This window comes from Macrotis lagotis, chromosome 6 (assembly GCF_037893015.1).
Source record: "Macrotis lagotis isolate mMagLag1 chromosome 6, bilby.v1.9.chrom.fasta, whole genome shotgun sequence".
Taxonomy (NCBI): Eukaryota; Metazoa; Chordata; class Mammalia; order Peramelemorphia; family Peramelidae; genus Macrotis; species Macrotis lagotis.
This window is the reverse complement of record NC_133663.1, coordinates 128,707,583-128,731,161: the sequence shown is the minus strand read 5'-3', so window position 1 is coordinate 128,731,161 and position 23,579 is coordinate 128,707,583. Positions and strand designations below refer to the sequence as shown.

At 32.6% G+C, this 23,579-nt stretch overlaps 1 protein-coding gene across 20 annotated transcripts in view; it reads right to left on the bottom strand.

Annotated features, from left to right (window-relative positions):
* Positions 1 to 23,579, bottom strand: part of LMO7 (LIM domain 7) — a 252,717-nt gene that overhangs the window by 22,909 nt on the left and 206,229 nt on the right. For 13 of the 20 annotated variants that reach the window (XM_074191825.1, XM_074191824.1, XM_074191828.1 and 10 more), the window contains 10 exons: positions 22,732 to 22,874; positions 20,687 to 21,137; positions 19,791 to 20,090; positions 10,124 to 10,241; positions 8,847 to 9,008; positions 7,440 to 7,627; positions 6,383 to 6,443; positions 3,481 to 3,537; positions 1,500 to 1,525; positions 1,067 to 1,171 (listed from right to left, as the gene is read on the bottom strand). In XM_074191825.1, the coding sequence (XP_074047926.1) occupies positions 1,067 to 1,171; positions 1,500 to 1,525; positions 3,481 to 3,537; positions 6,383 to 6,443; positions 7,440 to 7,627; positions 8,847 to 9,008; positions 10,124 to 10,241; positions 19,791 to 20,090; positions 20,687 to 21,137; positions 22,732 to 22,874 (1,611 nt within the window). The remainder of the gene's footprint in view (positions 1 to 1,066; positions 1,172 to 1,499; positions 1,526 to 3,480; positions 3,538 to 6,382; positions 6,444 to 7,439; positions 7,628 to 8,846; positions 9,009 to 10,123; positions 10,242 to 19,790; positions 20,091 to 20,686; positions 21,138 to 22,731; positions 22,875 to 23,579) is intronic. The other 7 variants (XM_074191831.1, XM_074191829.1, XM_074191841.1 and 4 more) reach the window with 2 other exon arrangements.

Genomic DNA, 23,579 nt, shown 5'->3' with positions numbered 1-23,579 from the left:
AATTGCCTTTTGGATATATCATACAGGATAAGCCATAGGCATTTCAAATTCAGTATGAACTCAAATTCAATATGAACTTTCTCTCTCCCCAAAAAATCTGTCCTATTCTGAATTTCACAATTCTCTTTGAGGGTACCAACCTTCTTCTAGGTACCCAGGTTCAAAATCTTATTGTCATCCTCTGATCTTCACTTTCCTGCACCTCATATAACCAATCAGCTGACAAACTTGTCACTTCTACTTCTACAGCATCTTTCATATATGTCCCCTTCTCTCCATTCACAAAGTCCCTTTTTCCTGATCTACAAACTTCCTCATTCATTTCCCTTCCTCAAGTCTACCATTCTATTCTATTTTCAATATGACTGCCATTCAATATGACTTTTTCATTTTTCTTAAACTTTACTTAAACTCCAGGTATAATATGAATTTAATATATATATATATATATATGTACAATATTATATTATACAGTCATTTCTCACACAATACACTCCATCAGTGTTCTATTTCAACCCCCATGCCACTTTTCCTGCTCTCCTCCTCATCCCTCAGTTGCAATAACCTTCTCCTCTAAGGTTTTATACAATTCACATTATTTAGTTTAAATATACATTTTATTCACCAGCTCACTTAATACAGGTCTCCCTCACTTTAATTCAATTCAGGTGCATGTCATGGCATCACGTCTCTAATATCATGGTCCTCTTTAAGAATAAAGAAAAAACTACAACAACAATCTATTTATTCACATTTTGTCTCCTTCATTAGAATGAAAATTCATTGAGAGAAGGGATTTTTCCCCTTTTTTTGCATCCCTGGCACTTAATGAATGATTAATAATTGATTAACACCTTCATTTAGAACCAAACTCAACAGAAAGTTTTTCAATTATGTCACCACCTGATGGATTTAATAAGATTTTTTTTCATTCTCTTTCATTTTCATTGATAATTTTTGTTTTTGAATCATTTTCCATATGTAACATCCTCCCACAGAAGGGAATAGCTGTGCAAAACTATCTGTGCAAAAATATCTCCATGGAATTTGTATAAATTATCTTTACCTGCAACAAGCGGTCTTGTTCTTTCTGCCATTTTTCCTGTCGTTTCCTCTCTTCCTCCTGATCCCAAGCCCAGCGACTTGGAACATTAATGGTTGGAACTGGGAGCTAACATTTCGCAAGAATCAATAAGAAAAAATATGGGAGGATATATATAATTCAGTAAATAAAGTTATATAGATGAAATACTAAACTGCACCCACAAAGATACAAACTATAATTTATAGGACTACCACACTTTTCTTTAAGTGTACTAAATGTTTTGTGAAGTTTTTAATTCATGGTTTTTAAAACTACTGATGTTTTCGATTCAGATTTTTGTTGATACTTCATTCAATTTATACCAAAGAATAACAGATATTCCTGAAGAGAAATTAGCAACCCCACCCACCAGCCTTATTTTATCTACTCCAATACAACAATAATTTCTACTTACATCAGGCACCACAGAATCAGAACTTCCTGTATTATAATGGAAAAAGACATTGTTAGAAATTTACCACTAAGATATTTTCCCTCCCCAAAAATGATATTGCTATATAGCTTATGCACCAATATCTTGTTTTTTAAGTGACACTGATTTTTTAAAACCTGTTCAATTCCTGAGTTTCATTAATGACTTGTTATGTTTCTAGATATCAATGAAAAAAGAGAAAAGTAGTATGAGTCCCCAGAAATAATCAGTTAGTTTGACTTGTTGGTATATTTCTGAATGTTTCCAATGTTCTCCCTTTGATAAGAAATGGCTTTTCTTAAAAACTGAAAACTATTTTTCCAGCACCTGAAAAGTTCAAGATTTAAATAGAATCAGCCAACATAAAATATTCAGATAGATGGCATTTTGCAATAAATATAATATTTTAGGTGCTTGCATTGATTTTAATTTCATTTGTAAACCAAACCAAACCATTACTAATGTACTCACTATGGAATGAGTGCTTTATTTGTCATTCCCCTTACAGTGAAATATAAAGATAATCTTTATTTTATTCTCTGTACTCTCTTGGCTGTGTGTGTGTGTGTGTGTGTGTGTGTGTGTGTGTGTGTGTCTGTGTCTGTGTCTGTGTGTGTTGTGTGCTATGCTGATAAAAATGAGGGAAAATGTACCACAAACTGTATTTTTATGTTTTATAAAACATCAGATATTACTAAATGAGTTACTGGGCTTTTGAAACTTGTTACATTAAAATAAAATTGTTTCAAAATCTTAAAAAAATCATCTCCTCTGAAAAATGTCTGCTAGAAAAAGTATGCCAAAACTATAATGAGGGAAAGTTAGTTGCTTTAACCTGGCCAGTAGGGATAAGAAGTGCAATATTTCAAGTTATTTGGCTTTAGAAACATTGTATTTTAGCAAAAGATGAGGGCACAAATACAATTTATACATAGAGACTCAATGATAAAAGTTGCTTGAATTATTTTATTTACAGGTCAACAAGGAAGCTTAGAATGCAATGGAGAAGAAATGAATGATCAATTTCATACTCAAATGTTCAAACCAAGAAAAATTACAAGTTGTCATCAAGCTAGTTTGTCAATATTTCAATAATCTTAAAAGTAAGAAGCAGTAACATTAGAAATCATCAGCACATCCTTGTTTGAATGTGCCATTACATTTCAGATGTTGGTTCTTATTTTTAAGTTCTCATAGACAACACAAAGTTGAGACATGACAGTTATCAAGGTAAAGTATTAGACAAATGTGAAAATGTGAAAAAAATACAGCATGCAGAGAGCACAACAAGAGGCAGCAGTTCCCCATACTACTACACCAACATAGAATATCTTTCAAAAATTAGACTCCCATGCTTCCTGTTTTCATAATTGAACTCACTTCCAAATTAATTGAGCAACACAGAAGAACCAATCCTGTCCATAACTCTCAGGTTGTTTGGGGTTTTTTTAGGTTTGGGGGTGGGGGAGGAAAGGGGAAAGTCTCTCCAAACAATCCTGATCTTTACTGTCAAAGAATTTATCCCCAAACAAAAATATGTCTACATCAAAAATCCTTTAAAACTTAGAATCAAGTGTATGTTGGTGTAATCTAATATGCATGATACAGGAAGCAATCAGGCTTGAAGAAAAGTTCCTCATTTCTTAATGTTACCCAGTGGAAATCTGTTTTGGGTTTTTTTTTTAATTTATTTCAACAGCATTTAAGTTTAGGAGGAAAAAAAAATTTTACAGATATAAAAAGGACACACAAAGACCCATTACCACAAAGGTAGACCCATGAACTGTAAGAAAAACCTGATGACCCTGGGGAAAGAATGGAAATGGATTATGTTGCTTGGTCATAACAACAACAAATGATGATGATGAAGAGGCTTAGGACCCAATACCAAAGACCAGTTAGAAAGAAGATATAGTGTGAACAATTTCATGAAGGTACATGAATTGTAAGCTGTTTGGTTTACCTTGTTCAAAAAATTGTGACCGCCTTTTTAAGTTTTTCAAAGAAATAGGTTCAGATGCTAGTTGAAAAATGAAAAAAAATAAATCAATACCATGTCATTCATTTTGATCTAAAAATGCATGGAAAACAATTGACATTTCATAAATCTGAGTCTAGAAGAGACCACTGAGGTTATCTTGTACACAGTAAACTTGTAAAATGACTTAAGAAATTCTTATTAAATGATTGATCTTGTTCAACCCCATAGGGACACATGAATCATCTTTACCACAACACAGACAAGTAGCCTCTGCTTTAATGTTTTTCAATGATGAAGGAGCTTCCTGCCTCATGAGGCAGTCACACCTTTCTAATGTATGGTTATTATGTTAAAAAAAATTGAAGACAATGAAGGATATGGAATGCTTTAATGCACATATACAGATGTTTTTAGTAGGTTACTAAGCATTCAAATTAGTAAAAGTAGTAAACTGATTCAGTAACACATTTTAGCAGAGGGAGATAACATAGCTTCAGCTATGATAATCAAAGTGCATTGTACTCAATTTAAAAGTTTCTCAATTTCCCATTCAAATTAAGAGTACTGTTAAGGGATATCTCCTTTAAAAAAAACCATTGTGCATTGATATATATGTATTCAAGTCCACTATGCAAGAGTCACTATGCAAGAGTCATCCTAGAGACAGCTAGGGGGAACAGTGAATAGAGTCAGGAGTACCTGAGTTCAAATCCAGCCTCAGACACTTAATAATTACCTAGCTGTGTGGCCTTGGGCAAGCCACTTAACCCCATTGCCTAACAAAAACTTTAAAAAAAATAAAATAATAGAACCATCTTTATGTACTCTATCTACTCTAGCAAACCATTAACTAAAAAGAGAGAGGAAAGCAACCACATAGAAATATCAGAAATAAGGGTTGACTTCTAAATTATAGGGGAGGGAAAGTTAGAATATATCCTGAAAACATGTCCATATTTCTATTGAGTCTAGATCCAGTTTCAAGCTCTTATTAGCTACAATGAGATCTAATCATATTACAGAGTATGTAGAATAACTTGTAGTCTAGCATTTCCCATTGATTTTTCACATGGTTTTGGGCTAAAAACTATTCTACCTAGATCAATCCAAAAGAATGCAGATAATATTGTCACTTGATATTAATTTACTAGTCAAAGGTTTTGATCCTTTCTTTCTATACATGAAGCTTAAAGGTGTACACAATTCCCTAAGGATTCATTAAACAATAAAATGCAGCAATGTCTGGCCTAAACCTAACAGAATCATGAATACAAGGATTTTTATAAAAAGTTCCTCAAATAAAAACTCAAAACTGTAGTGAGATCTATTTGAGGCAAAAAAATTAAAGGTTATTGTGGTTTGTTTGTGAATTTATACAAAATTTATCAAATTTATCAAATACTAAATCTCAAAACTATAGTTCCATCTATTCAAGGGAAAAATATTAAAGGCTATTGTGGTCAGTTTGTGAATTTATATAAAATTTATCAGGCCTACGCATTTCATGTTCAAAGATACCAAACTTAAGCATATATAGAAGCAGCTTAGTACCAATATATTTCTAAGAGCCAATATAGTTCTGATAATGTAACGCATCTTCTCAATAAAAGGGGCTAGCATTTATATGGTGCTTGAAGGTTTGCAAAGCAAACTGTTGTTCCCTTTCCCTGAGGCTGGTTCCAATTTATTCTGTATTCATTTTATTAGCATATTGTTTCTCCCTTTGGACTGTGAGGACTATTGGGGGGGTGTTTCATTTTCTATGTATTATGTAGGTATGTGTTTGCTTACTTATTTTGAATAACAAAATGTTTGCTTGTTTATGCTTGTTGATTATTGTATTCCCTAAAACAATACCTAATAGATAGCAGGCACTTAATAAATGATAGTTGACTAACTGGCTGACTTTACATGTTATCTTATTTGATGTCCAAAATGACCCTGGAAAGCAGATGCTATTATTATTTTCATTTTACAGATGAGAAAACTGAAACTGAGAAAGGTTAAGTGACTTGTTTAGGGACACACAGTCAGAAAATATCTGAGGCAGGATATGAACTCAAGTCTTTCTAACTCAAACTCCAGCATTCTATCTACTATACAGCCAGATGCCCCAAAATGTAGGTCCTCTCATCTGTTTCATCACATGTGCTTCCACTAGCAGTAATTGGCAAACAAAACTTATAATATTGCTAAATAGACTTTGATTCAAAAAAGTGGTCAAAGCTGGCAAAAATGCATAATTAAGTTCTTCCCTTTTATATTCTACCATAAAATACTGTTGCTCAACCAGTTCATTTGTATCCAGTTCTCTGTGAACCGGTTTGGGGTTTTCTTGGACAAGATACTAGAGCTGTTTGCCATTTTCTTCTCTAGCTCACTTTACAGTTGAGGAAATTGAGGCAAATAGCGTTAAACAATTTGCCCAAGATTACACAGCTAGTGTCTGAGGCAAGATATGAACTCACAAAGATGAGTCTTCCAGACTCCAGACCACTGCACCTCCTAACTACTACCACTCTATTAAAAAAAAAGATACTCATGAACCCTTTCAAAATCTGGACTGAATAATTATTTTAGCTCAGCTAGCGAAAGGACTTAGTTCCTTAATCTTCCTTTTCCCTTCTTGTCAGAAAGGGCCACAACTAGCATATGGTGATCCAGATCTGCTGCCAATGCTCCAGGCATTGGAGCTATTCAGCAATTAGTGGAATTGAGCTCCAGTCCACCTGCTTGCAATTGGATATGAGTGCTCCTACCCTTTTAGTTTCAACTTGCAACAGATCAGCTTTTATTTCACTCAAAGTTATTAATTTTTACAAGAGTAGAATCTAAGTACTACACCTGTTCCCTTCACAGAGATGTGTGATATCATGATCATTACCTTTGGGTTCAATGGAACTGTTTTCTCCACTTATGCCATTTATTCCTTTTGTTTCAATATTCTGTAAAGGGGAGAGAAGGCAGTTCATGTTATTTTCTCCAAATGGATTTTAATAATGTATGAACCAAGCTAACATTGTGATTCCTACAAGGTGAAAACATTTTCCAAAGAGGTAAGCTTGGCAGGCCACTGATGCAGGTTTTTAAATGAAATTGAATATTAAATGTTTCAATACTCTATAACATTTGCTTAAGAATTAATAGTTAGCTGTAAGAGTTGATGTTTCAAAAGTAAAGCAGTAATAATTCTTCAGGAAGCATTATGGATATAATTACTATTATAGTTCAATGGTTTGCATTAGTAATGAAGGCAAAAAATACTCTATTTTCTCACAATACAGAAGGATAGCTAGACATTTCTAAGGAGGAATGTCCCAGAATGAGTATAGTAAAGTTCTCAAAATAGAAACATTCCTATTTAAATGAAACATAGACAAAATATTATTTTACTTTTGAAAACTATTAAAACTGTTTCAATAATTAAATAAATTTCTTATAAAATGATTTTTTAAACTTAAAATTTTAATTTTCACTTTTGTCTCACATTAAAAAGACATGTTGCTATATATGCATAAAATCAGCAAGCATTTTATAGAACTTTAAACTGCAGTTTTAACTTTTTCTTTCAGTCTAACTGCTATTGAAAGCATATAACAGAAAACATATTCTACAACTCTCAGCATAACTCTCATATATGTGCATATAGGAAAGCTGAAAGGTTGATGAAAAACACATAGCAACTAAGTTCTGGAATCTTCTGGCTTTTTATGTGATGCAAAAACATCACATAAATTACATAATACTGAAAGCATCCCTAAAATGTATGTTCAAACTTACCATCATATTACATTCTTAAAACTTGGAGTTAAGAAAAGGCATTATAATTTAACTAAAAAACAAAACCAGCACCCTTTGTAGTCTCAAATTCTAACCCCTCTAATTCTTAGCAAAGTTTCCTTTGATATAATTACTTCTCACTCCTCAGAAATCAAACTTACAGAATTTTGAAGACTTTCGGAGAAATTGCTCTTTATTGAAAGGTTTGAAGCCTTGTCTGAATTGTAAACTCCAGAAGTTGCATCAATCCACTTAGTTTCAGGTGAACCTATAATTTTGGTAGCCATACTGGTGAGATTGAGGGTTTTATGCCGTATAAATGGTAGGGAAGGTTGGTCTTTGGCCCAGTCTGATTGGCACATGGAGATCAAGGAATGATTATAGGTAGATGTCAAAGTGAAAGAATAACATTACTGACAATACATTCAAAGAGGAAAAAATGTAAACACAAAACTGAGAGACAAATCAAGAAAAGCAGAAAGTGTTAGGGCTTTCATAAACAGACCACCTTCCCCAAAAGAGTGAGTTAAATACAAAATATAAAAGGAGATCCCAAAACATACAAGCAAATTTACTGAAATATAACATTTGCCAAGGTTTAGTATTAAATGATGAAATCATCATCAATTAAAATTGGCCATAGCTGAATTTGAGATGAGGTTAGATAATTCATCCTCCTTAAAAAGAAGATAATCAAATGAATTCATGTGAAATGAATTATCCTCTAAAAGTTAGCATGCTATACAAAATGTCACTACTGCTACTACTACTATAACTACTGCTACTACTACTATCACTACTACCACTATCACTACTACTACTACTACTACTACTACTACTACTACTACTACTACTACTACTACTACTACTACCACCACTACTACCACTACTACCACTACTACCACTACTCTCATACTACTACTACTACTACTACTACTACTACTACTACTACCACCACTACTACTATTACTACTAATATCTGTACTGGTACTCAAATAATGTTAAAAACTAGAGAAAGGCTCTAGAACATTAAATATTTCCTGTGAAGAATATATGGGAAGTCACATAATGAAAAGAGAAGGATGAATTCCCCTATGGAATACTGGAGGAAGTGACAATACTTCTGAGATCATATATCAACTAAATTATTATTAGAGTTGTGAATTATAACAAGAAACATTCACATATTTCTTAAGAAACAAAAATTAGATTATAATTTTTTTCCTTTCCTGAAAACTAAATTACATAAAATAATGACAAATGTAATATTCAACACCTGATAATTAATTATTGAAGAACTTCAAACACAAAGTCTTTCAGTGCATGAACTCATGGTTATAAGGTCTATCTATACTAAGTCTTAGATATGGTAAGTTTCAGTATATTTGCTAGTGAAGAGGTTTACAGATAATACACTAAAGACAACATTCAAATTCTTCCACATTATCATAAAGCATCTTTTGTAAAAATGTTGCTGAAATTAGTCAAGTCCCTCAACCAAAGATCAAATATAAGCACAAATGTGCACACATATACACACATATTACACATAAAAAATCACTCCTCACCATTTTTTCCATAACGCCTCACATCTACAACTAGGTTTCCAGTTTCTCGTGCATTAGCCATGATTTCTTCCCACTTATCTGTGTCCTTGTTTGAAAATTTGGTGTTGTTAACAGCAATAATTTCATCATCTACCTGTAGCTGAGATAATGCTGCTGGGCTACCTAAAAAATTTCAAAGTAAATTTAAATCAGTTTGAATAATCAACTTTTTGGATCAGTCAGTATATCTATTTTAGGAAGAAGAAAAGAATATTGTGCTAGTTTCCACTGATCATTGCTGGGATAAAATATATGTAAATACAAAAATATTGACAAAATAGAACTGTATAAAAAATCTTGCAATAAAAAATGAAAAAATGTAATATGAATTATGATATGACACTATAAGATATTCCATTTTTGAGTAGATATTTTTATTAAAAGCAACTTAAAGTTGCAATAACAAGAAAACCTTACCTGGTCCATTAAAAAATTTTCCCTTTCATTAAAACATTATAGTGCATATTGACTGTAAAAAGTCATTTCCAAATGGAAAAATTCTGAAGCATGCAAGACTAATAGCATTCTCTAACAATTAAAATTACTGCCTCCCATTAGTTACTTTTGAAAATTAAAGAACTACATTAATATTTTTTACCATTGTCCACTTGAACAATAAATGTCTGTTTACCCTTCCTACCCCAGCCCTCCCCTAAAATGCATATAATCCAATCAAATATAATGAGTTCAGGCAATATTTTACAAAGATCCTCCCCACTATAGCTAAACAAGTCCAGAAGCACCACTGGGCAAAGGAGAGGAAGGTTTTCTTCTTTAGAAAACTCTCAAATATTTGTAGGGACCTAAAAGTTACATTTATACTTATTCCAAGGTCCTACAAATTATATACATTAAAATTTAATGTATACCTAGGTAGGAATAATATGGAGTTGAGTTAGCAAAAATAATTCCTGAGTCTTCAATTATTCTTTCATTAGTACTTGAGAATATAAAGCTATCGGGAAAATATAAAACTTTCCAAATGATAAAAATTTAATAGAATCTAGATAAAAAGCATGTGAATATGACAAGAAGAAGACAGAAAGCTGAGAACAATCAATTCTGAAAACCACGATATTCTGGGATCAAGAGAATATTGTTTTTTTTCCCTTAACTACTGGAAATTTTCACATTTTCTGTTCCTCTCTGAAATTCATTCATTTCAGTAGCTTTGTTTCCACCCCTTGTAAACAGTACCTGAGAAAAGAGTCCATAGTAAAGCTAAGCTAGAAATTTACCTGCTTCAACTGATTGCACAATGATTCCAGAAAAATCCCATCTTACTGTAAACCCAAAGTCAGCATCACTATTCCCAGGGCTGTGGATCATAATGATTCTCATATCACTGAACTGATCCTGAAAATGAAACATGACACAATGAGATCAAGTGTCATCTGGCATCTGCACAAGGAAAGTCCATCCACTAAGTAAATAAGGAGGCTTATAGAATACACTTTAATTATCTGAAGAGAAAATAACGAGGAAAGGAATTTATTGTTTCTTCCACAAACTAGGTAAAACTTTCTTGTTTATTCATTAATTACAGTTGTATATATTGTTCAGATATCAGTACATTCTCTTTTATACCAAAAAAAAAATAGTAAAAGAGGATTTCCTCCCAATATCAATAGCATCTTCAATGACAAAGCAAAGATTAAAACTGATGCTTTTTGCCTAAATCCAATTCACTACTTAAATTCATTATTTAGGTTGACAGTTAAAATTAGTTGACAATTAAAATCTAAACCAAGAAAAGTCTTTTCTTCATGACAATACCCTCTGTGTAAATTTCCCCATTCATAACCCTACATAAAATAGACACATTCAGATATATTAGAAAAGGATTTATGAAATAGTATAAATTTTGTGGAAGGTGGCTTTGCAAATTAATGACATACTAATTAATGAATGCATTTAGAGAGAATTTATGTATTTGCTCCTAATAGTATTCTCAATATTCCAAAGATGAATAATGGTATTTTCCTTATCCAATAAAAACTGGTCATGAGCAACTTCAAAATGTTTTATTCTAAAAGGATCATTGTAAAACATAGTTTGAGTAAAACCATTTAATAATCAGGGAGCCATCTGTACATATCCAGCTCCATAGGTCATGGTCCAATCTAACAAAGGTCTACGCAATAGATCCCATCATATCAAAGAAAATATTGATTGCTATTACTACAGTAATATTTGAATTTGAGAAAGCATACTGGATTTTGAGTTAGACCCAATTTGCTATGACTTTAGGCAATCATTTAAGATCTGCTTAGTTTCCATATCTGTAAAATTATTATAATAACACTTGTTATGTTAGTTATCAACAGATTTTCTATGAAGAAGGCATTTTGTAAAAGTGTATCATACATGTGATTCATTATTAAAATAATCATAAGATTGGAGAGTAATAACATCCTGCTGAGAAGATAGGTCATTCATCAGTACTATTCCTTAGTTTCAAACCACAGAATACTGAAATTAGTGATGAGTCAATGAAAATGAGAAGTTGGTAAATTTTGATTTCTTTCTATCTTTACATTCTTATCAATTGAAATAAAAAAATTAAAAAGTTAACAAAACTACAGAATTTAATGTTATGTAAAGCAAAGGAATTAAATGTTAGGTTTGATTTTCAAAGTTCTAATTGTAGTTATTTAGTTGGGAGAGGAGATGAGGGTCAGAAGTAGAAGGAATGATGGGATTTAATAACCAGTTTTAAAATACATTAATGGATACTTCATATATGGTAATTAGTGGTCAATATCTATTTACACCAAAGAGAGGAATGAGCTTAACCCACATGAGGAGAAATTTGGGAAAGATATGAGGAACTCCCTGACCAAGATGGATTATGTGCCAATGGACTACCAATTTCTGGGAAGATTGTGTGATCTTTAATGGAAGATGTTATTAATTAATTTATTTTTTAATTTTACAATTTTTCCCTTAATCTTGCTTCTCTCACCCCATGTGTTGAGAGAGAAATCATATCCCTAAGGGAAAAAATATATAAGAGATAGCAAAATTACATTATAAGATAATGTTGTTGTTTTTTTAATCAAAGGTAATAGTCTTTGATCTTTTTTCAAACTCCACAATTCTTTCTCTGGATACAGATGGTATTCTCCATCACAGATACCCTAAAATTGTCCCTGATTATTGCACTGATGGAATGAGAAGTCCATTAAGATTGATCATCAACCCCATGTTGCTGTTATGGTATACAATGTTCTTCTGGTTCTGCTCATCTCGCTCAGCATCAGTTCATGCAAATCCATCCAGGCTTCTCTGAATTCCCATCCCTCCTGTCTTCTAGTAGAACAACAGTGTTCCTTAATGTACATATACCACAAGTTGCTTGGCCATTCCCCAATTGATGAACATTAATTCAATTTCCACTTCTTTGACACCACAAACAGAGGTGCTATGAATATTTTTGTACAAGTGATGTTTTTGCCCTTTTTCATGATATCTTCAGGGTATAGACCCAGTAATGGTACCGCTGGATCAAAGGGTATGCACATTTCTATTGCCCTTTGGGCATAATTATTGGAAGATTTTAATAAAAAAGTGATAGACCTCTAACAGAAACAGTGATAGATAGAAGTTATTGAAAGTTGGTGGTATAGTGGATTGAGCTCTGAGTTTGGAGGCAGGAAGATATGAGTACAAATCCTATTTCAAATACTTTAAATTTGTGACATTGGGCAAACCATTGGTTCTCTTATATTCAATTTCCACATCTGTAAAATAGGAATAATAATAGTTCCTGCCCTGGAGAGTTATCATTTGAATCATATAGTATTCATGTAAAGTGTTTAGCAAATCTCAAAGTGCTATATAAATATGCTATAATTATTATCATATTATTGGTGTTTTGTGTTCATAAAACATGATAGAAATAAAAATGGATTGGGAAGAGGGGAATCCATGGATCAAGATATCTGGGAATCAAGTGTAAGTTCTATCCCTTACTACTTTTGTCAAGTTCTTTTACCTTCTCTGCAATTAAGTTTCTTATTTACAAAATGAGAGAAATTGATAGGATAATCTCTTTATAGAAACAACTCAATTGGATAGATTCTTTCTAGGGCTAAAATTCTATGATTCTGTTTAGGTATTACAAGAATCAAGAAAGGTTATTTTTCTCCCTCTCACTAAAAGTTAAGCTTCATGGGAGAAAATATCATTAATTTCATTATTTTTTGCCCTTGATTAATTGAATGGGAAAAGTTCTTAGTTTAAGGGGAGGGAAGGTTGAAGAAGGTCAGAATGAAAAAAGAGTATTTTATTTTAATTGTTAACTTTCTTTTTTACTGTAGGATATAAAACAAAACAGATATTTACCATGATCTATAATTCAACATTGTAAAATTGGTAATATTTCTCCAAATTAGGATTCACTTATTAGCCAAGTATCTCCCCTAAGCATTTGGCAGCAATGGCTGTGCCAATTTGTGAAATATACATATGTATATTATATATATAATATACATATGTATATAGGTCAAAAGTAATAGCTTTATACCTAAAAAGGTCTTGCAAAAATGTGCTGATTTGGCTTATATCTAAAAATACAATAAAGGAAAGTTTTGTAAGAGTAGCCATAAACTCAGTTCCTGGGTCTGATTTAACATTTAGCTGTTGAATAGTTTTACTTGGCCACACAAAGCTATGATATGAAAGCAAGGATGGTCTTGTGTATTTGTGTTCTACCTATTACTTAGAAATCTAATTATCATCATTTTCAATACAAAACAAATTTGACCTTAAATATGTGTTTATTCATGTATTATATATGTGTATACAAATGTGTAAAGCTATGTAAACCAAAGTAATTTGGAAAAATGGAATTTTAGTTTTTATTGGTTTTTTGAGAGGAAGAGGGATGAGTAGCACAATATTCATTCAACAATTATTTTTGGAATTTTAAACTATTATTTAAATAACAATGCTTGGATGTTTCATGGGTATTTCAAATTCAACATATCCTAACCTGAGCTTTTTTCCCACCAAATATACTTCTGTTTTTGGTTACCACTATATACACATACATACATACACACACACACACATATAAACATAGCACCATCACCTTTCAGTCTGTATTTGTTGTTCACAATCTTCATGTTCTCTCTTGACTAATCATGTAACAAATTCTTTCAACTGCACCTTTATAACATTTCTTAAATCCCCCATTCTCTGTTCTCATCAATAAAACCCATTCTAGTATCTTTCCCCCAAGGACTATTTTGATTTTATTCTTTCTGTTCCTTGTACGTAGTTTTTTGCATGTTATCTTTCCCATTAGACAGGAAACTCACTGCAACCAGAGACTATATTTTACTTTTCTTTGTATTCCAATCATTAAGTTAAATGTTTACTATTTAAAAACATCTCCTGGTTCTTAATTACCTAAATAAATGTTAAAATTCTTTCACTTGCTATTCAAAGGCCTCTGCAACCTGACATTTTGTCTTTTCAGTTTTATCTCACTCTGTTTTATTTTATCCACTCTATATTAAAACAAAATTGAATTATACACTGTAGCCTGAATATGTATTTTGATTTCCTGATTCTCTTACTTTCGTGATTCTCTGCTTTCATTATAGCAGCTTTTGTTGATACCATTAACAGAGATAAAATTTATATTCCTAGTTATATACATGCCATCTCTTCTATTAGAATGTAAGCCCCTTGAGGGCAAGATCTTTTTTTGGCTTTGTCTCCCCAAAGTTAAGCACTTGGCAAAGAGTAAAGGCTCTCTAAATGTTTGTCAACCGAGTGACTGTTCCATTTGCTTGGAATTTCCCAAATCTCACTCTTCACATCTTGAAAGTTTAACACTTCCTTTAAGGTTCAACTCAAGTGCTAACTGTCCTAGGAAGTGTTCTCTGATTCTCTCCAGTTGATAATCATCTTAATAAATTATATAAAAGTGATGACCCACTCTTTTTATCATTATTATTATTTTGTAAAATCAGAACTGATTATTAGTAGAAGTTATAGGCTCTTCTTTGCTACCCAATGAATATCTCAAATGTTCTTTGGCAAATACTAGAGAATGTGAAATGGAATTAGCTAAAAATTAGGTTTTAGAGGATATGTTTTCACCAGTGCTTTACAGTCATATATTTTGGCTTGCTTAAGCCAAAGAAATCTCAAAAATAAGCTTTCCATCACCATTTCAATGTATTTCAATGTAACAGTAATTAGTACAGTAATTGTCATCAATTCTTTTCTGAGCTTCTTTCTCCATCTGTAAAATGAAGGAGCAAGACTAAATGGATTCTCAGCTTCCTTTCAGCTCCAACATTCTGTACTTCCGTAGCTGATTATTGCAAATGGATAAAAAGGTAAATATATATGTATATATACATATATATATGTATATATATGTTACATATAGATAAAGCTTATCAAGGCATTGTGTTCAAAAATATGTTTGCAAACACAGTTTATCTCTGTGTTTTGAGTTCTAATGTTTAAAATGGTAGTATGGTTTTTACCAGTGCCTAGTTCTAAGGCAAGTTCACAAAATTTCATTTAATACTAAAGTACTATACTTATACTTTACTAATAGAAGTTAGTCCTCATGTATTCCCCTGATAGGAGATCTCAGATCAGGTGTGTTACTAGTGAAGGATATGGGAGAAAGGAAGAGTAATATATTGATTGAACTAGATGGCAGTTAAGGTCCCTTCCAATTTTAATATTCTCTGAATATACTATTTCCCCTCTTCCCTACTGGCCAAAATAACTTACTACAAATGGTGAGTTTCATGACCTGGAGGAAAGGATCCAGCAAGAAAGAATAAGGAGGAGAAGGTTGAAAAGAAGGGATCAATGGTTAACAATACCAACAGCAACTTCTATTGAATAGAAAGATGAGAATGAAATAATAACAAATAATAAATTACATTTAAACATTGTCTTAAGCTTAACAAGAAAAAAACACTGTCCAAAACTCAGAGAAGTTAACTTTATTTGCCTGGAAACACAGAAATAGTGAATCTCAACAACTGAACTTGAACCCAAATCTTACTAAAGAATAAACTTTAAGTGCCTTCTTGATTCTAGGCTGATATCCAGTCCCAAGAGATTTGCTCACCTGCTTCCTTCCAATACTACTACTATTGTTTTTGGCAAGGGTTTCTTCTCTTTCTCTAGTCCATTACATACATACATATATACATACATACATACATACGGACTTGTAAAGATTTTTATTACCAGCAACCATAAGTAATAAGAGGAAAATTTCCTTTCTCTGCTCTTTCCTTTCCATCTCCATTTTCTTATAGAATTTATGGAGAAGGTAAGAGAATAGTCACTTATTGAGCACCTACTACATACTAGAAACTAAGCTAAATACTTTACAAATACTATTTCATTTAAGAGATAGTGCTATTATTATCTTTATTTTAAAGTAGAAGAAACTGAAGCGGGAAGAGGTTAAGTGACTTGCCCAAAGTCACAAAACTAAGTAAGTGTTTAGGGTTAGATTTAAACTGAGATGCTTCTGATACCTTACCCAGTACTCTAGTCACTGTGCCACTTAGCTGCTCAGAGTCTCTCTAGGATATGGTAAAAAGCTAAAGGTTCATTACAGGGAATGGGGAGAGGAAGAGTAACAGGATTTTAAAATAGTGAGAGGGTCTGCAGCAAATGATAATAAACAGGAACAAGGGGGTGGCTAGGTGGCGCAGTGGATAGAGCACTGGCCCTGGAGTCAGGAGTACCTGAGTTCAAATCAGACGGCAGACACTTAATAATAACCTAGCTGTGTGGCCTTGGGCAAGTCACTTAACCCCATTGCCTTCCAAAAAACCTTAAAACAAAAAAAAAAAAAAACAAGAACAAGAAGGAATTCTGTCCAATTCAATAAGCATAAGTATATAATGGAAACTCTTAGATTTAGAGTCAAAAAGATTCAGGTTCAAATCTCAGTTTTTCAACATTTGTGTGTCCTTTAACCTTTCAAAATCGATAGTCTCATTATCTTTAAAACAAGGTTACATTATCTTTTAGATCCCTTTAAACTCTAAATCCATGTTGTCAAAGCTTGCCTATAACTTTATACAAATCACATGTATGTATTATTATGACTATTTTATTATAGCTATATATAATTTATGTATATTTGTATATTTTATATATTATATATTTATGTATATAATTTACATATAATTATATTCACATATATTAATATATGACACAAACATAATCATGTTCACATATATATATTAGCCTATATGACATATCATGCTATTCTTGGGATAATGCTAATCTTCTCCTTGTCTTCCTACTTCCAAATCATCATTCTCACAACTAGAGGTTAATAGTCCTCTTTTCAATAATGTGTAGCCATGCCACCAATAGATGCCAGTAAGGGAAATCTTTTACAAGGCTATTTTCATAATATCCTTAATACTTACAATAACAATAACGATTCCCTTCTTCATTACTGGCATCATATTTGCCCTATCTGAAAGACTATCCACTATCTTCCCTGGGACCTGAAAGTTTATGTTTTTTCAAGGAAATTGTAGTACAAATCCCTTTATTTCCAAGGACACCTTTCAGAAAAATTCAAATTTCCATGGATCTTGTATGTATAGGAATTCATCAAATTCCTACATTTAAAGCCTAGTAATAGTCCTTTTCCAATCCCACCAGCTGTTAAGTACCTTCCCCCTCTAAAGTAAGCTTATAGATATTTTTTTCTGAATCATATATTCACTTATATTTTAACACATGGTAAATCACCTGAAAAGAAGGTCTCATATTCATTTTTCTTTACATCCTTTGCACCTTGAACAGTATCTGACACAGAAATAAATGTTTTTTTGATCTTCTGATTACAGGTTATCCTGTGTAGTTCTGAATGATTCCTTTTATTTTTATACCTATTCTTTCCATATAGACTGCAAACTCCTCAAGGGGAAGGACCAAGGACCATTAATTACATTCAAATCCTGAGATGATTTAGCACAATGATAATTACCTAAAGTCTAAAGAAAGCTGATTACTCATAATTGCAATATTAACACACATATGAATATACAAAAAAATGAACACAAAATAATTTATAGACAATTCCTTTAGTTCCTCTCATCAAATGACTTCTGTTTCAAATTTAGTGACAAAGGAGCTATGATCATATATAATAAAAACCTAACTGGATAGATAAAACTCCTATAATCAGTCTTTAAAAATCCAGAGTACATTCATTCTACATGCATTCTCTCTCAAAACTTCCAGGTCACCTCATCTATTGCTATCGTTAAGACAGGTACTATCTACCACATATGGAAGAGTACTTATATAACAAATACATGAGACCAAAAAGGTTAGAGATTAGCATACTCATTAGTAGCTATATACTTCAAAGTTCTTTCACTTTTTTTATTATATCTCAACTTTAACCTGTTTTTCCAAACTACTAGAATTTTGTTTCACACCTGTCAATAATTCTATGATCCTGGCAAAATATTGCCTATTTTGTGGGAAAATATAATAAAATAATCCATGCTTTGTGATTGCAACATCTGGAGTTTGAAATTGTTACTTACCAAAAAAAAAGCTGGGATTATTTTATATACAGATATAAATTACTTAAGAGTTATTTATGTAATCTCCCTTTAACAATCCATTCTAGGTTAGGGTTCAGCATTCAATATTCTCCCATTTATCCAGAATACTAGAGGGGGGGGGGACTAGCACAAAAAATACTAAATAAATCCAATAGTATTTCTAAATCCTGCTTAATGTTTAATGTCAGTGAAATTATCAGCTATATCAGCTACCCTTATGATTTGGTTTTTGCTTATTTTCTTTGTGTGCAAGAGGAAGAAAGGGAGAGGAAAAGGTGGGGAAAGAGAGGGACAAGAGGGATAGAAGAAAAATAGAGAGAGGAAAAAGTGAAATATGGAAAGGCAAAGGAGGAGATTAGTAGTGAGGAGGGAGAGAAGGGAAAGGGGTGGAAGGAGAGAGAGAGGCAAACAGGAGGAAGGAGAAATAAAGAGTGGGGAGGAAAAGAATATAAAAGAAATAAAAAGACTAGAAGGGAAAGAGACAGAGAGGGAGAGAGAGGTAGGTAAAGATAAAGAGACAGAGACAAAGAGAGAAGACAGAGGAAGAGGAAAGAGAAAAGAGAATTGGGAAGAAAGACAGTAATAGATGGAAAGGTCTTTATTCAATATATTCTCTTTATCTAAAAATTGCACATATTTTCCAATTTGGTGCATTCTAATGTTTGTGGAGGAACAATTATAAGTGATCCTTCAGCAGTGTTGTTATATTGGGTAATTCTTTATGAATTTATTGTTTATTTGGTGGTTAAATATGTTAAGGCTAACAACTCTTATTTACACAATTTAATTTAAATATCTCCATAACAAAAGCATTATAAATAGTGAAGTACAGTTCCAGACAAATTATCAAATTCAGCAGGAGTAAAAATGGTAGAAAGGCTAATGTCTATCATAAAATGTTTCCCAATATCATTGAGGTCCCTGAAACCATAGCTCTCAAGCACTTTTCATGAAAAAAGGTTGCCTTAATCCAAATATACTTGAGAGCTACTGAAAGAAACTCTAATATGATTCATTGAGCTTTTAGTCATCACATTTAGAAAAAAATTCAAAAACAAGGAATAGGCAGAAAATTCCAGTGAACCATGGAGATGAAGTCCATGCAGTCTCTACTTCCAAAGTATGACTAGTACTTTGTAAGGGTCACTTTACCCCCAATACTCCTTACAGTTCATATATGCTACTATTCTCTAAATGATCACAATTGAAGATGTCAGTATGGCAACTTCCAAATTTGCATGATTGTATTTCCCAAACTATTTTAATATTTCTGAATTTCTAAGGATAATTATAAACTATTCAAACTCACCTTTGTCCTTGAAGGTTCAGGTGATGAAGAATTTCTCCCTTCTAAAGACTCAGAAGCTGTCAAAGAGTCTGACTGTTCTGATTTAGGAAAAGCATCACGTTCCTGGGAAACGGGCAAATGCAAGGGTATGGTGGGTGGCGCTCTGTTCTCACTTTCTTTGGCTTCTTCTTCAACACTTTTCAAGGTTGAACTTGAATGAAGTTGACTGTCATCTGATTTTGAGAAAGAGCCACTTTTTGAACTTTCTGTAATTCTTTTAGAAATTTCTATATCCCCATTGTATTTCCACGAATCATCCATCTAAATGGAAAGAATCACACCATTTGAACAGGGTCATTCAGTTGTTCCTTATAATATTTTGCCTTGTTTACAATGTTAAGAAGCCTCTAAACTGTCCATCACCTTAGTTAAAATGAGTATGCATAAATACCCTCCTAAGCTACTATTCTCTCCCATTATTGCTGTTTACCCTCTTAAAGTGACAACGCATAAGTAACCTATGCAAAACCTACAAAATAGTCAATAACTTATTTAGTGCTATCTAACAAAAACAAGTGAAAAAATTAAGAAAAATAGTTTTAATCTAGTCTTCTAATATAAGCATGTAGTATTCATTAAGATCTGTGCCACAAAATTCTAGAATATTCATGTTAAAAAGTCTTAAAGACATTTGCTTAAAAATGCTTTCAATCTACTTTCAAAGATGAGCTCCAACCCTACCATTTACAGTATATTTCTATTTTTAAATACTAAATTTCAATTAAATTTCAAGGTAAAACTGTTTTACTTAATTTGGCTCTTCTATGAAAATGAACTACAGACAATTCAAATCCATTTCATAAGCATTCCTTATTATCTAAGAAAGACTAACGAAGAACCCTGGGGAGTTTTTTTACCGTATAAGATCTAGGAAGTGATGAGATCCCTCTTGACTGGGAACCAAAAGGTCTTGGTGTAACCACCGATGTTAACCTAGATGTATCAGTTTTCTGGTAACTTCTGGGGAGAGATGCTGAAACCCGAGCGGATCCCATTTGTGTGTTCAGTGAATGGTTGGAAGACAAAGCTGAGGCTGAGCTCTGTTTCTCAGGAAGGCTTTGAGAAGGAACCTGAATTTCAGTTGTTTCATAGACCTCCATCTTTGAAAGTTTTGAAGAATCTTCTTTATCACTCTCTTTACTATAAGTCACATCTTTCTCTCTTTCTTTATTCAGGTAACTTTCTCTTGTCAAAACAGGTGCAGGAGACACTTTTGTTTCATTGAATATTTCATCATTAGGAGAATACATTCTCTCAGGATCAAATGTTTTCTGCCAATGACTGTTGGTTTCTTGGTTTCTGATTTCCCTTAAAGGAGAAGAATAGCACCTCACATTTATATCTTGCTTTTAGATTTACAAAAGACATTTTCTCTCGCAATAGTGTACTCATGTTAAAGAGAAGGAACACGAAGCTAAGGAAAGTCAAGGGTCCTGAGCAGGATCAGAGTTAACAAGTACATGCATCAGGATTCAAACTAAGCTCTTTTGCCTTTTAAGACACGAGATCTTTCCAATAACAATATGAAGGAGTGAAATTACAGGGAAACACTGGCAGCAAAGAGGATTACAATTCTTATTGAGATAGCTAACACACAAAATAGTAAACAAACTAATTCACACTAATTAAGAAAAGAAAGGAGGGAAGAAAAGAAGGAAGCATCTTGTAATTTTCCTTTCAGGACTCAAGATAAAAGTAATTAACAATTGCTAATACTAGCCTAGCTGAAGCTACATTCAACTTTATTTCCTAGAAATCCAACAATTTACTCATTCCATCCATACCAAAGGAAACTTTACTAAAAATATTAAGGGATTATGATATAAATTCTCTTTTAAAGCTCATGATATGTAACTATATTGTACATGTATACATATATGCATATAACATAAATATGTACACACACATAAGATTAATATCACACTGACTTTAAAACAAATTTTAAGCAAAAGTTTAGACCGTTTTCTTTTACTCTTTATGAATGAAAAACCACAATGAAAGAACCACATGGAGTTTCAAAGTATCTAATTTCATCTAACTGTAAAAATCTACTAGAAATGAATGATTTACATTTAGGCTTCACATTCATAAAGGGGTTAATTTCAATATAAAATGTTCACTCTGGGAGCAACTTTCATGTTCAGCCTATGAAAGGAATGAAGCTATGGTTATATTATAGCTAACTTCCACAGCACAAAGAGAGTGTTGTTGAATTTCACTAGCCTATTTCCTTTTATACGTTATTGTTAAGGCATATTTGCTTTCTCTTTGGCAAGGAAGTGTCATAGGGTTTCATACAGTAAATGCATAGAGGAAAAGTTCACATATCCTTTTCTGTGATCTTTTGCAACACACAAAATCATAGTTAAGGTTATGATATCTTTTTGGTTTTTAAGGGGAAAAATTTTCATTATTCAAACAGAAAGGAAGATTGAATGGGCCTTTTATTAGATATGCACACTTGAGTAATTTTAATAAAATTCTTAAAATTTTTAACAAAAGGAAACAAGTAATTTTCACATTAGCAATTTTAATTATCTTATTCTCATTGTGAAATGAGAAAAGAACACATAAATTAAAATTTTAACTATTTTAAGCACAAAATGCTTTTTATAAGGCTGTAGCAGCAGCACTATTTACTAATCCTAGTTTTTTCTGACTTAGAACAAAACCCTGAATATTTGCTCTGCATTTCAGAGTTCAGGTTTACAAATAATTAACCTGTCAGTTAAAGGTTTCTAAACAACATATCAAACTATGTCAAATGGTGGGGGGGAGAAAAGAAAAGAAAATATTTTTAACATAGGTTCTCTGTAAAACAACTACTGAAATACATTGTCTTATCTACTCAAATTGGGGAAATTTAAAATTTTAAATTGCAAATATAAAGATGCTTTCTTACCTTTCCTGAAGAATTTCTCCAAATGTTTTTGAGCTCCTGTGAGACCTTTCAAGAGACTGCTTTTCAATTTCTTCTCTCTCTTCCTTTTTCTTTTGCAAATCTGAAGTATAACTTTTTCGACGATTTTTCCATTTTGCTAGATCCTAACACAAAATCACATTAGGACAGGTATGCTGGACTTTCTATACACTTCTATCTAGCAATTAGAGTACCAGAGTATCCCATTACACAGCTGAAACTATTTACTCAAACTAGATGCCAACGTGCCAAGGTGCCCTAATTTTCCTTTATATAGGTAGCATTTCTGTACCAAGACTTGATCTCATCTCCTCTCTCTCTCTCTCTCTCTCCCTCTCCCCATCCCTCTCTCTCCCCCTCCCTCTTCTCTCCCCCCTTTGTTTATGTGTGTCTCTGTCTGTCAACCTCTGACTGACTCTCTCTCTCTCCCTCTCTCTTTCCCTCCCTCCTTCTCTCCCCCCTCCCTCTGTGTATGTGTCTCTGTCTGTCAGTCAGTCTCTGATTCACTCTCTCTCTCTCTCTCTCTCTCTCTCTCTCTCTCATATACACACACATACACACACGCACATACACATTCTCTCATTCTCTCTCTCCTTCCCTCCCTATTTTTTTGTTTTCTAGATAACTAACTTATCTAAATGCACATTTCACAAAGAACACTAAATGCCTATAAATTAGTTTGCTGAGTCAGAAACACTACTGAACTTTTAAACTTCATGTCCATTTAACACTTTTAGAGAAATTAAATGCAATAAAATTCTTTAGTATTAAAACCCAGTTAATAGTAATTTTAATAATAGAATGATGATATATTACATTAAGAAGGTAAA